The sequence below is a fragment of the Tupaia chinensis genome, unplaced genomic scaffold (genome assembly GCF_000334495.1).
Source record: "Tupaia chinensis unplaced genomic scaffold, TupChi_1.0 Scaffold000333_1, whole genome shotgun sequence".
In the NCBI taxonomy this organism is placed as follows: Eukaryota; Metazoa; Chordata; class Mammalia; order Scandentia; family Tupaiidae; genus Tupaia; species Tupaia belangeri.
Window position 1 is genome coordinate 1823209 of NW_006159827.1, and position 12653 is coordinate 1835861.

The 12653-nt window shown below is 41.6% G+C and overlaps 1 protein-coding gene across 15 annotated transcripts in view; it reads right to left on the reverse strand.

Annotated features, from left to right (window-relative positions):
• Positions 1-12653, reverse strand: part of SETD5 (SET domain containing 5) — a 99023-nt gene that overhangs the window by 27971 nt on the left and 58399 nt on the right. For all 15 annotated transcript variants that reach the window (XR_003549953.1, XM_027773259.1, XM_006152029.3 and 12 more), the window contains 3 exons: positions 11180-11437; positions 6858-7178; positions 6214-6456 (listed from right to left, as the gene is read on the reverse strand). Coding sequence is in view for 14 of the 15 variants with exons in the window: in XM_027773259.1 (XP_027629060.1) it covers positions 6214-6456; positions 6858-7178; positions 11180-11437 (822 nt within the window). In the remaining variant the exon portion in view is untranslated. The remainder of the gene's footprint in view (positions 1-6213; positions 6457-6857; positions 7179-11179; positions 11438-12653) is intronic.

A 12653-nucleotide genomic window follows, 5' to 3' on the forward strand; every position in this document is an offset into this window, starting at 1 on the left:
TCACACATATAAATAAATTAATTTTGAATTTCCTCCCAATACTTGCCAGGGTTCTAGCTACAATTATTTAAGTCAAGAATATTTCACCCTTCTCTGTGAAGGGAAATTTTCTAAAATGAATTCCAGAAAATTTTTTTAGGAAGCTAAAACAGGGGTGTGTGTATGTTTTTTTTTTTTTTTTTGAGAGGTTTTTGCTATAGGGTGCATGCACTCGCCAGAAAGACAGAGAGACAGAAAGCAAAAAATCACCCCCTAGGGGGGATGGCCACACCCAACCCCTTCTCCTCCATTCTCCTCTCAGGATCTTGGACATGCACGCACACGTGCCTGGTGTGAGTTTAAGCCTCCAGGTCCGGGACTTGAACTGCAGTTGACCACGTGGGAGTCCAATGACACAGCTATTACGCCAACTACTGGTCCCAAGAAAGTCTTAAAAGGTCTCATTTTTATGGAGAAAAAAAAAAACAAACAATCTAAGTTTTGGTGCTTAGAAGACTTGCGTTGAAATTTGGCCATAACACCTAGTACCTGCCTTCCTTTGGGCAAGTTACTTCTGTCTATCAAGGTTTCTGGATCTGTAAATTGAAAGCAATAATTCCATTTCACAAGGCTAAGTGAGGTTAACACATATGAAGAAAACTTGTAGCACAGTACTGGACATATAGGAGATTTTCAATGAGTCCTTATTGACCTAAATTTCAATGCTATGTTAGGAGATACACAGATTTATAACACTCCAGTTTATATAATGAAATACCAATGGCAAAGCACTGTTCTGTTGTCAGGCTGCTTTTCTAAGAAATCTTGGGGGACCAAGTGTCCTATACATATTACATCAAGAATATGAGTTGAGGGACCAGCAGATGGCATCATGGTTACATCGCTGGACTCCCATGTAGTTGACTGTAGTTCAAGTCCTGGGCCCAGCAGCTTTAAACTCATGCTGGGTGTGATTGTGTATGTGCCTAAGAGCCCAATAGGAGAATCAAGACAAAAGGAATGCATGGCCATTCCCCGCCTGGGGGTGATTTCTTGTGCTGCCTGTCCCTTGTCTCTTTGGTGAGTAGGCTTGCCCTATAGCAAATCCTATAGGGAAAAAATAAACAAACAAAAAAACAGACTCACACCAGGCGTGTGCCCAAAATCCTGAGAGGAGAATGCAGAAGGGGTTGCAGTGTGGCCATCCCCTCTGGGGAGGTTATTTCTCACTTTCTGCCTCTCTGTCACTCTGGCGAGGGCATGAGCCCTATAGCCAAAATCTCTTTCAAAAAACAAGGTGAGTTTAGAAAAAACAAGGTAGGACACTATTGAAAGGCCACTCATAAATGTTTCTACATTACAATTCTAAAATTACAATTGAAGGTCTAAAAAGAGATAGACAAAAAAATGTATTTAAAGGTCTATGACTTGGGTTGGCCTCATAACCTATTGGTTAAGGAAGCAAGATAGCAAATGGCCAACTGTGGTTCAAGTTCCAGTCCCAGGCAGTGTGAGAAACATATGGGGCATATGTGCATGTCAGTCCAAAATCCCAAAAGGATAGAGAAACAGATTGGAAAGGATTGTGGTGTCACCAAGTCCCACTGGCATTTTCTCCGTTGACTCCCTCTCTCATTCTCTCTGATGTGCACACATGCCCTCTGACAATTGAGGGGAAAAGCAGATGGCATATTGTTACGTTCCTGGACTTCTACATAGTCAACTGTGGTTCGATTACCAGACCCAGTGGCTTAAAACTCATGCTAGGTAAGTGTGTGCACATGCCTAAGATCCCGAGATTAGATGAGAATGGAGACAGGATTAGGGCGTGACCATCCCATGGGGGGTAATTTTTCTGCTTTCTGTCCCTGGCAAGTGCACGTGTCCTAAAAATCTCTTAAAAAAGCAAAACAAAACAAAACAAAACAAAAAAACAGAAAAAAAGGCTGAGACCTGCAGGTGGTGTGGCGGTTAAGGCGTTGCACACTCCCACAAGACCAACCACGGTTTGAATCCTGGACCTGTTGGCTTGCTTTCGCTCTCTCTCTCTCTGGTCAAAAGAAAGGAAAAAAAGAAAGAAAGGAAGAAAGAAAAAGAATTAAAAAATAAACAATTATCTTTAAAGAATTATTTATTTTTTTATTATTATTATTTAATTTGACCAGAAAGAAACAGAGAAAGTGAGAAAGCAAGCCATTAGACCAGCAGGTGGCGTAATGCTTAAGACGCTGGAAACTCCCACAATGGACAACCACAGTTTAAGTCTCGCATCTAGGGGCTTGCTTTCTCACTTTCCCTCTCTCCCTCTCCGTGTCTTCCTTTGGTCAAATTAAAATGAATGAATAAATAAAATCAAGTAATTCTAAAAAAAAAAAAATGTAAGCAAATCGCCAGGTCTGGGACTTGAACTGTGGTTGGTCATATGGAAGTCCAGCACTCTAATCACTGTGCCATCTAACCACTCCCCAAATAAATTATTCTTAAAAAAACAAAAACAAAAACAGACTCTGGCAACAAAAATACAGGCACAATTTTGTCTTATACTGTTTCTAACTTTTAAGACCTTTTATCTCCTTCAGTCAGATATGAAACAGTGGGCCTATTAGGAATACACAATTTTTAACTAATCTATGGAGGGTGGTTTTTCTCATCTATCTGTTTAACTTACATTCAGGGATTTTTAGAATTTTATTGCTATTTTGTTCAATTATGGAAATGTTCTCAGGTTCTGCGCTACATGAGCCCTTTCTAACCAACCTATATACAGGCCTTCTTCATTCCCCACTTAAAGCAGAGTTCAATTTCTACCTAAAAGATTCAATTTCATTAATTTCGCCCAATAAAAAGCTGTATTCTTTTCTGTTTTGTAATATAATCTTTTTATGTTTACAGAAAATATGAAAGTAGTAATTTAAACTGAATTTAGTGCCATGTTAAAACAATTTTTAAAGGACTCAATTTAGGCCCAGCAGGTGGTGTGGTGGTTAATGTGCTGGACTCCAACATGGTGGACCATGGTTCAAGTCCTGGACTCTGACTTCAAACTCAGGCCAGGTGTGTGAGTGTGCATTCCCATCCTCCCTGGAGAGTGATTTGATTTCTCACTTTCTGTCTGTCTCTCTCTGTCTTTCTGGCGAGCACACGCTCCGTACAGCAAAAATCTCTCTCAACAAAAAAATGGCTCAATTTAAATAGAAGTCTTGCTATAATTAGGATACATATAGATGAAAACAAGACTAAGGATGGCCAGATACAGTTGGAGACTACAACATGGACTTCTGTTAAATGAGATTTCTATCTGTATTCAATGGAGATTTAAAGATGAGTCACAGATATAAGTCCTAAATCATAGCCAGGTAAAAAGGAACACAAAGAAAAGGATTTTCTACCAGATCTGAAGTCACGGTACTAAACACATGATTTTACTTTTCACAGGTTTCTTCTACTTAGAAAAGCAAGACAGTAATGGAAAGATTGTAATCTAGCATGGGGCATTCACAAGGTAGTCTATATTATTTACAATGGATATAACATTAGTTGTCCATCTTTTTTTGGGGGGAGAGGTTTTGCTATAGGGCTTGTGTGCTTGCCAGACAGAAAGCGAGCAATCACCCCCTGGGGTAATGGCCACGCCGCAATCCCTTCTCCTCCATTCTCCTCTCGGGATCTTGGGCATGCACGCACACACACGCACCTGGAGTGAGTTTTAAGCCACCAGGTCCAGAATGCGACCCGCGGTCAATTACATGAGAGTCCAGCAACATAGCCATTACACTAACTGCTGGTCCCAGTTGTCTATCCTTTTAAAAAGGACCAAGATAGGAGATTCTACTATCTGCTTTGACAAGATGCTTTAATAATGAAGATCCTTAAAAATCTTGTACCATAGCCAGCCAAACACAGAACAAAAGTTTTTTCCCCCCCTATATATTAACCCATCTTGCAATTTAACTCTTTTTGTAGACTAAAGATCCTATCTGTACCCTCTCTAATTTTCAACTCTGCTCCAAACTGTAGTTAAGATTTTGAGCCGTTAACTCTTTACAAAGTGTGTAGCAGAAAGATCAGGGCTCAGTTTTGCATGCCATTCCAGTTTGTACAGTTCTCCAATTATCACAGGAGGTTAATCATGATGGTTACTACATGGCAAACATTTTCCTTCTCAGATAATTTCTTCTTTTTTTAAGAATTATTTTATTTAACTTTATTTATTTATTTTTAAAATTGTTGCCAGAGAGAGAGAGAGAGACAGAGAGAAGGAAAGTAAGAAAGCAAGCTACCAGGTAGGTCTGCAACACGAACTGCGGTTGGCCATGTGGGAGTCCAGTGCCCTTCACCACCATGCCACCTGCCCCTCCCCTTTTAAAAGAATTATTAAATTAAATTATTTGTTTATTTATTTTAATTTGACCAGAGATGGGGAGGAGGGGAGAGAGAGAGAGAGCCAGAGAGAGAGAGAGAGAGAGAGAGAGAGAGAGAGAAAGAGAAAGAAGGCAAGCTGCCCAGTCTGGGAATAAAACTGGAGTTGGCCACGTGGGAGTCCAGCACCCTTAACCACCATGCCACCTGCCGGCTTCCTTCTCAGATAATTTTTTTTTTTTTTGGAGAGGGTTTTGCTATAGGGTGCATGCGTTCACCAGAAAGAGAGAAACGGAGAGAAAGTAAGAAATCACGCCCCATGGGGGATGGACACACCACAATCCCTTCTCCTCTCGGGATCTTGGGCACGTATGCACATGCACCTGGCAAGAGTTTAAGCACCAGGTCCAGGACCTGAACAGCAGTTGACTACATGGGAGTCCAGTTACATGGCCACTACGCCATCTGCTGGTCACAATAACTTCTTAGATCCAAGATTAACTAGTCTTTCTAAGTGGCTTGGTATAACAAAGTATTCCCCAGAGACCCAACCCACCTTCATTTACTTGTACAAGCTTCCCATAAAAGTGTTACTTTCTAAAAAGGGAGTTGTCCTCGTTTTTATTTCTGACACTTGAAAGTTAATCATATTAACACCTTATCTACAAACACTTTTGGCTTGGATCTTAGATTTCTCTTGAGGATTTCCTTCTACTTGGGAGTTTTCCCGAGCAAGCCAATGAGTGACTCCCACACACAGGTAAGCTGTGCAACCAGGAAAGGACTTTCTGTAGTGCGTGCAGCTGACTTGGCAATCATGCTCTCCTTGCACGGATTTCTGTTGCCCTCCTCCCCTCCAGGTCCCATACAACTCTGGCTCACCTTTCATGCCCCCCCTCCCTCCAAGAAATAATTTCTGTTCTTTGGGGAAAGAGAAAAGCTTTAAGATTGGAGGAGTCAAGGAAGACCTGCCTGGAGCTGGAGACTTCATCACACCAAATAATCTACATGCAGCATCCTCATGTACATGATGCCAGTGGAGGAGGGCAATGGCAGACACTGAGGAAGGCAGCCTGAATCCAGATCTGAGGATAAGAGAAAAGGGTGTTCCAGGGAACAGACTCTACCTCAAAGGAAGACCAAATGAAAGGGTGTCCTATACTTCTAGAAACACCGCAACGACATTATAAGTCTGAGGGAGTGATCTATCCCTGAGAGACACATTTGGAAAATATGCAGGGCTTCTGGGAATTAAGAAAGAGCATTAGAAAAACAACTAACCACCAAACTGCCACTAGATCCAAAACAGTAGCTAGAGAGAGGAGAAAGAGGTAGAAAAAGAGGGAGAAAGTCTTTTAAAGTAGGTTCCATATTTTCTAGGGAATAAACAGTCCAACTTCTTATTCAATCAATTATGCCAATCACAATAGGATTTTTCCTCTAATCTGTTTCAAGTGATAATACTGATTAACTTAAACCCAATTTGATTTTTCTTTTTTTTTACTTATATAAGTGTCTTGAGTACCTGGGGCCCATCTTATACAAATGGACATGTGAACCAATATCACAAGAGCACACACAAAACATACCCCTCCCTACCCAGCCATCAACTACCATGTAACTCAGTAACCTCAAGGCCTCTCAAAAGAGACAACAATGAGTACTTACAAATTTGAGCACCAAAAATACACTACGCATTTATCTTAGTCCCACTGACTCCTGATGCATCGGTACTCATGGCTGAACAACTACCTCATTATGAACTCATGTGGACAGAGCGGCTGTCTACAGAACGTGTTACATGTCATTATTGACAGGTTTCTTAGGTAAAACAAAACAAAAACAAAGCTCGAAACACATAAAACACAGGCATACCTTCTTACAGGAGCTGAATGTGCCGTCAGGCAGAAGGGGCCTTCGCCGTCTCTCAGGGATAAATGGTGAGCCAAAGCGAATGTAGTGTTTAGGGGTGGTGCAAATTAACGGGGAATGGATAAGACCCGGCAGCATGTTCAGGGTTGTTGCCAGTACAGTTGGGTCGGTGGTGATGCGTAAAGGACACTCAACAGGGCACTCTTGTTTCTCTGCTTTGTCGTTCAACCATTCTGTAACTAGATACTATGGTAAAAAAAGACGCCGTTAGTTGACGCTGCAGATGTAAAAGACAGAGGCAGCAGTGCAGTTCACAAAGAAAAATCTCATGTAGAAACTGGGACAGAGGAAGCAGCAGCAGCTGCAGCGAGTATGAATTGGGCATTCAGAACACAAGGATATCTTCCTTCACTCTCTTCATGTTCACCAAGAGAGGAGTGATTTCAGCTATTAGTGATTTCTGCTATGCCTAAAAAAATAAGGGACCAAGAAGTAGGAGGATGACTTTAGTTTTCTGCATCAAAACATTTAATCTAGAACTTTTGATCTAATACTGATATTGGACATTTTTAGAGTTCATAGGTCCTCCTGTTTTATTAAGACAGCCCTTGTTAAACCAGACTTTCGAAGATGTATTCATGACTTACCTTTTTGGTTTTGGGGTATTTAGATGCAGCACGGTTAACATGGGATCCAGTAATTGATACCACACTTGGGTCAGACCCTGTTAATTGTCTGTTTTCTCCAGAACTTTCTATACTCCCAGCTTCAGTAGGAGTTACTGAACTGTTATTTCCTCCCTCTTCCAAGGCCGCCTGGGACAACTCTGCCTGCTGTGCACTGGCCTGCTTCTGACGCTTTAATCTTTGGGCTGAACTGGCCCGGTACCGAGAAATTCGGCTCTTCGGTCGGGGTCTAGAAGGCTTTGCTGGAGGTGGTTTGGGCACTGGTTTTTCTGCAGCAATATCCTGTAACAGCAAGAGGATCAAATGCTGGTCATATATTTCTTATCAGGAAACATTCTATCAAGTTTTCTAATCACTGTAAGCATTCTGTATGCCTACTGGTGAAAAGGGCAAGAACTGAGAAACACTAATTTAAAATGGAACCCTTACAAACAAAACTAAGTAACACTTATTTATTTAAATAAGGTGAAAAAGTTGCTACAGGCAAGACAGATTTCTGAGTTAATTGAGTCTTTTTTTTTTTGGGAGAGGTTTTCGCTATAGGGCCCGTGCGCTCACCAGAGAGAGACAGAGACAGAAAGCGAGAAATCACCCCCCAGAGGGGATGGTCACGCCGCAATCCCTTCTTCTCCATTCTCCTCTCGGGATTTTGGGCACGCATGCACACACGCCTGGCGTTGAGTTTTAAGCCACAGGGTCCGGGACGCGAACCGCGGTCGACTATGTGGGAGTCCAGCGACATAGCCATTACGCTAACTGCTGGTTCCCAAGTCTTTCTTTTTTCTTAAAGTTTGCTACAGGGCTGCGGGGAGGAGGAAGAGAAGGGGAGAAAGAGGGAAGAGGGAGAGAAAGAGAGAGAGAGAGAGCAACAGAGAGACAGAGATAGACAGATATCACCCCTAGGGGGGTTGGTCACATAGCAATCCCTTCTCCACTCCTTTGGACTCTGGGAACGTGCCTGGAGTGTTTTCCCTGTTTTGGGAAATGAAACACTCAGTCGGCCATGTAGAATACAGCTGTCTTAATTTCTATGCTATGATGGTCCAGGCATTTCCATTTCTCTCTTTCTTTTTAAGGTTTTTTCCATAGGGCACATGTGCTTGCCAGGGAGGGACAAAAACACGAGTGATTTATCACTCCCCATGGAGGATAGCCACACCACAATCCTTTCTCCTCCATCTTCTCTGGGAATTTTGGGCATGCACATACATAAGCCCAGCATGATTTTCAAGATGCCAGGGGTTCAGGACTCGAACTGCAGTCACCCATGTGGGAGTCCAGCTCCTTAACCACCATATCACCTGCTGGTCCCATCATTTTTATTTCTAATAAATAGGTCAAAAGTCAGCTAATGGGAACCTCTTAATGTTAGGGTTCTTAGTAGGGAAAAAAAAAAAGAATTCTGTATTTTCTCTCCAGACACTAGAAGAGGAAGGGCTTTTTCTTCTATTTTTGAATATATTTTTGCTAGAGGGCACATGTACTTGCCAGAGACAGAAAGCGAGAAGTCACTCCCCAGGGGAGATGGCCATGCCTCAATGCCCTCTCCATTCTGCTCTCAGGATTTGGGGCACATACACACATGTGCCTAGCCTGAGTTTTAAGCTGCCAGGTCTGGGACCCAAGCCATGGTCAACCATGTGGGAGTCCAGTGCTGTAATCACTATGCCACCTGATGGCCCAGGAAAGGTTTAAAAAAAAAAAAAAATGTGGGGCCAGCAAGTGGTGTGGTGGTTGAGGGGTGGACGCCCTTATGGTTGATTGTGGTTCGAGTCCTGTACGTGGTGGCTTGCTTTCTCACCTTCTCTTTCTCACCCCACCCCGTCTCTGATGAGTGCATGTGCCCTGTAGCAAATTATAAAATAACAATACTGATAAAATTAAATAAACAGGGGCCAGCAGGTGGTATAGTGGTTAAAAGATTGCCACATGACAGATCATGGTTTGAGTCCCGGACCTGGTGGCTTGATCTCTCACTTTCCCTTTTTCTTTCTCTCCCTGGTCAAACTGAAAAATAACAATAACAAAATGAAGTTAATTAAATAAATAAATATTAAAAATTAAATAATTCTTTAAGAAATTGATTGAAATTTATTCATTCATTTGACCAGAGCGAGATAGGGGATGGAGGGGAGACAGAGCAAAAGCAAGTCACCATATCTGGGACTTGAACCATGGTTGGCCACATGGGAGTCCAGCACCTTAATGGCCATGTCACATGCTGGCCCTGGAAAGTTTTTTAAGAGAGAGATTTTTGCTATAGGGCATGTGCACTTGCAAGAGAGACAGAAAGTGAGAAATCAGCCCCAAGTGGGGATGGCCATGCCGCACACACATGCGCTCTGTGTGAGTTCTAAACTGCTGGGTCCTAGACTCAAACTGCGGTTGACTACATGGGAGTCCAGTAGTTGTAACCATTAGACCATCTACTGGTCCCAAAAAGGTTTTAACTGAAAAGTGTAGGCTCCTGGTTAGGGTAGGGAAGGGAGAAAGGGGTTTATATGAGAATACAATGAAAAACCGGTTACTTAACTGGGCCACACTAGGTCCATTAGAGAAATCAAACGATGTTTTAAAATTTTGATTTATTTTGGAGCAAGCAGGTAGTATGGTGGTTAAGTTAAGGTGGCTACACTTCACAAGACTGACCGTGTGGTTCAAGTACCACACGGTACTTGAAAATGCTCGAAAATGCACTTGGCTTGAAAATGCACTAGGTGCTCATGTATGTATGCAGCGTGGATTTTCTTACTGTGATTTCTCTTTTTTTTTTTTTTTTTGAGAGGATTTTGCTATAGGGTGTGCGCGCTCCCCAGAGACACACAGAGAGACAGAAAACGAGAAATCACCCCCCAGGGGGGATGGCCACGCCACAATCCCTTCTCCTCCATTCTCCTCTTGGGATCTTGGGCACGCATGCACATGAGCCCGGCGTGAGTTTAAGCCGCCGGGTCCGGCGAACCACGGTCGACTATGTGGGAGTCCAGCGACATGGCCATTACGCTAACTGCTGGTTCCTGATTTCTTACTTTTCAACTCTCTCTGGTGAATGCATGTACCTTGTGGCAAAAATCTAAAAAGAAAATTTTTTAAAAATTATTTAAAAAGCCAGAGGGTGAGTGTGCTCACCAGAGAAATACAGGAAGACAGAGATGGAGAGGGAAAAGGCATTCCCCCAAATGGGCATGGTATGTTCTCTACTTCTCCATCTTGTTAGGATTTTGGGTATGCATGCACAGGTGCCTAGCATGTATCCCAAGCTGTCCTTGAGGGACTCCATCACATAGTCAGCCATGTGGGATACAGGTCTATTAACCACCAGAACATAAAGCTTACATAAAACAAAATGATTTAATCTGACAGATACAGTATCAAATTCCATCCTAATCTGAAGCCTTTTAAGTCATTCATTCTCTGACTTTACCTGTCACCCATAATCCCAAAAATCAACCAATGCACATGGTTCTAGTTAAATGGCCTCATCCATTAAGAGACAGATTGAAAATACTGACTATAATCACTCCAAAAGGTAATTTTAAAAGATAGGTCTTTCTAATAAGTGGAAGTGGGTAAGGGGGCTAGAGCACCTGTCCATGTGACTAGAGAGAGAAACCCATCAGGTCAGAAAATTCCCCACCCAAGGCAATGTAGGCAGAAGATTAGTGGGCAATGGCTAGCTGATTAAGCCACATTTGCTATAGCCAATGAGATAAATCAGTAGGTCCAGTAACCAATCAACCAATATGACCTAGATTAAAAAATTATAAACAATGGGGACAGCAAGTGGTGTGGCTGTTAAGGGTTGGACACTCCCACATGGTTGACTATGGTTCGAGCCCTGGACCTGGAGTTTGCTTTCTCATTTTCTCTCTTTCTGGTCAAATTATAATATATTAACGAATAAATAAAATTAAATAAATAACTATTTTTTTAAACAAAGAATTATTGTAATTATTTTTCAATTTTGATGAGAAAGAGAGAGAGACAGAACAAGTCACTAGGTCCTGGACTGGAACCTCGGTGGGTCATGTGGGAGTCCAAGGCCTTTAACCACTACATTACTTGCTGGCTCAAAACAAACAATTCTTTATAAAATATATAAATAAAATAAATGTCACAGAATATTGCTGTCAGGGCCTTTTGAGCCACTCTCTCTGGGGTTGCTCCTAACTCTTTTGAGTGTACTTTTGCTTTTACTTAATAAACTAGAACCTTTTCCTTTCACACACACACAGGTCATTGGCATTAGCAAAAACAAGAAAGTCAAAGCCTTGGAGTCATACCCCTGCTTGGGAAGACCTCCGAGTATTCACACCAACACTCTGAGGGTTGCTTGGCATGGGAACATTTGATACAGGGTTGCTAACTTCGGATTCAGGGACTTCAGTCTTTGTCTCTTCTCCAACAGGGGTGTCTGAGGTGGTAGTAGTAATCTCTATGTCAGAGTTGTTGTGTTCCAAGGACTGATCCCGCCGCTTCTTTCTTTTCTCCAAGTTTTCAAAAGCATGCATGATGGCTTCAACCTTCCTATCTTCCCGGGTCTGGAACAAAATAGCATTGGCACAGAAGGAAGTTTAAACAAGGAGGAGGAGTGGGGACACTCTTCAGAAGAATTATTAATGGAAATGTACTCATTTAACTACTAGTGAGCTGACTGACACACACATCTTGGAGAACCTAGACAAAAACTAAAACCAAAATTTCATTTTTAAAAGTTGAAAAAAGTTGTGGGGCCAGCAGGTGGCGTGGTGGTTAAGAGCGCTGGATTCCCACATGGTTGCCCATGGTTCAAGTCCCAGACCTGGTGGCTTGCGCGCGCTTCTCTCTCTTTCTCTCTCTGTCCCTCTCTGGTCAAGTTAAAAAAGAAAGAAAGAAAGTTAAATAAAATAATTCTTAAAAAAAAAAATGTTGAAAACAGTTGTAATAAAGTCAAACTTAAACCTAAAAAAGATCAGCTATTTTCAAATTTTTTAATATAAAAGAAAAATACCCCTCAAATCCAGTTTTCCTCTGTACTTTTTAAGATTCAAAAATAGGGACCAGCAGTTGGCATAATGGCTATGCCGCTGGACTCTCACGTAGTCAACCGTGGTTTGAGTCCTGGACCTGATAGCTTAAACTCATGCCGGGTGCATGTGTATATGTGTCCATCCCCCCTGGGGGGTGATTTCTCGCTTCTTGTCTCTCTCTTCCTCACAAGTGCATGTGCCCTATAGCAAAAACCTCTATTAAAAAAACAAAAAAACAAAACAAAAAACAAAAACCAAGTAGATCTCTTCTTTAAATGTCTTTTTAGAGGGACCAGCAGGTAGCATGGTGGTTAAAGCACTGAATACTACTACATGGCTGACCACAGTTAGATTCCTGAACCTGGTGGCTTGCTTTCTCACTTTCTCCCTACTTCTTTCTCTCTGTGCGTGTCTCTCTGGTCAAATTAAAATAAATGAATGAATAAATTAAAAATTAAATAAATAATTATTAAAAAACTCTAAAAAAAGTATTTTCAGGGACATAAACATGATTGATTCAAGCATAAAAGCAGGATACTTTAATCCACACATATAAGTTATTATTATTTTTTAAAAAAAGATGTTATCATCCACACAAATCCAGAAAATTCTTAAGTCTGAGCAAAAGAACTCCAATATATTTTTTGACCACCCAGTTTTCTGGAAGCTAGATTCTTGATAAGAAACCTCTTAAACATCATTAGATAAGTGTATATGTAGGAAAAGAAATCCAAAAACTATAATAAAA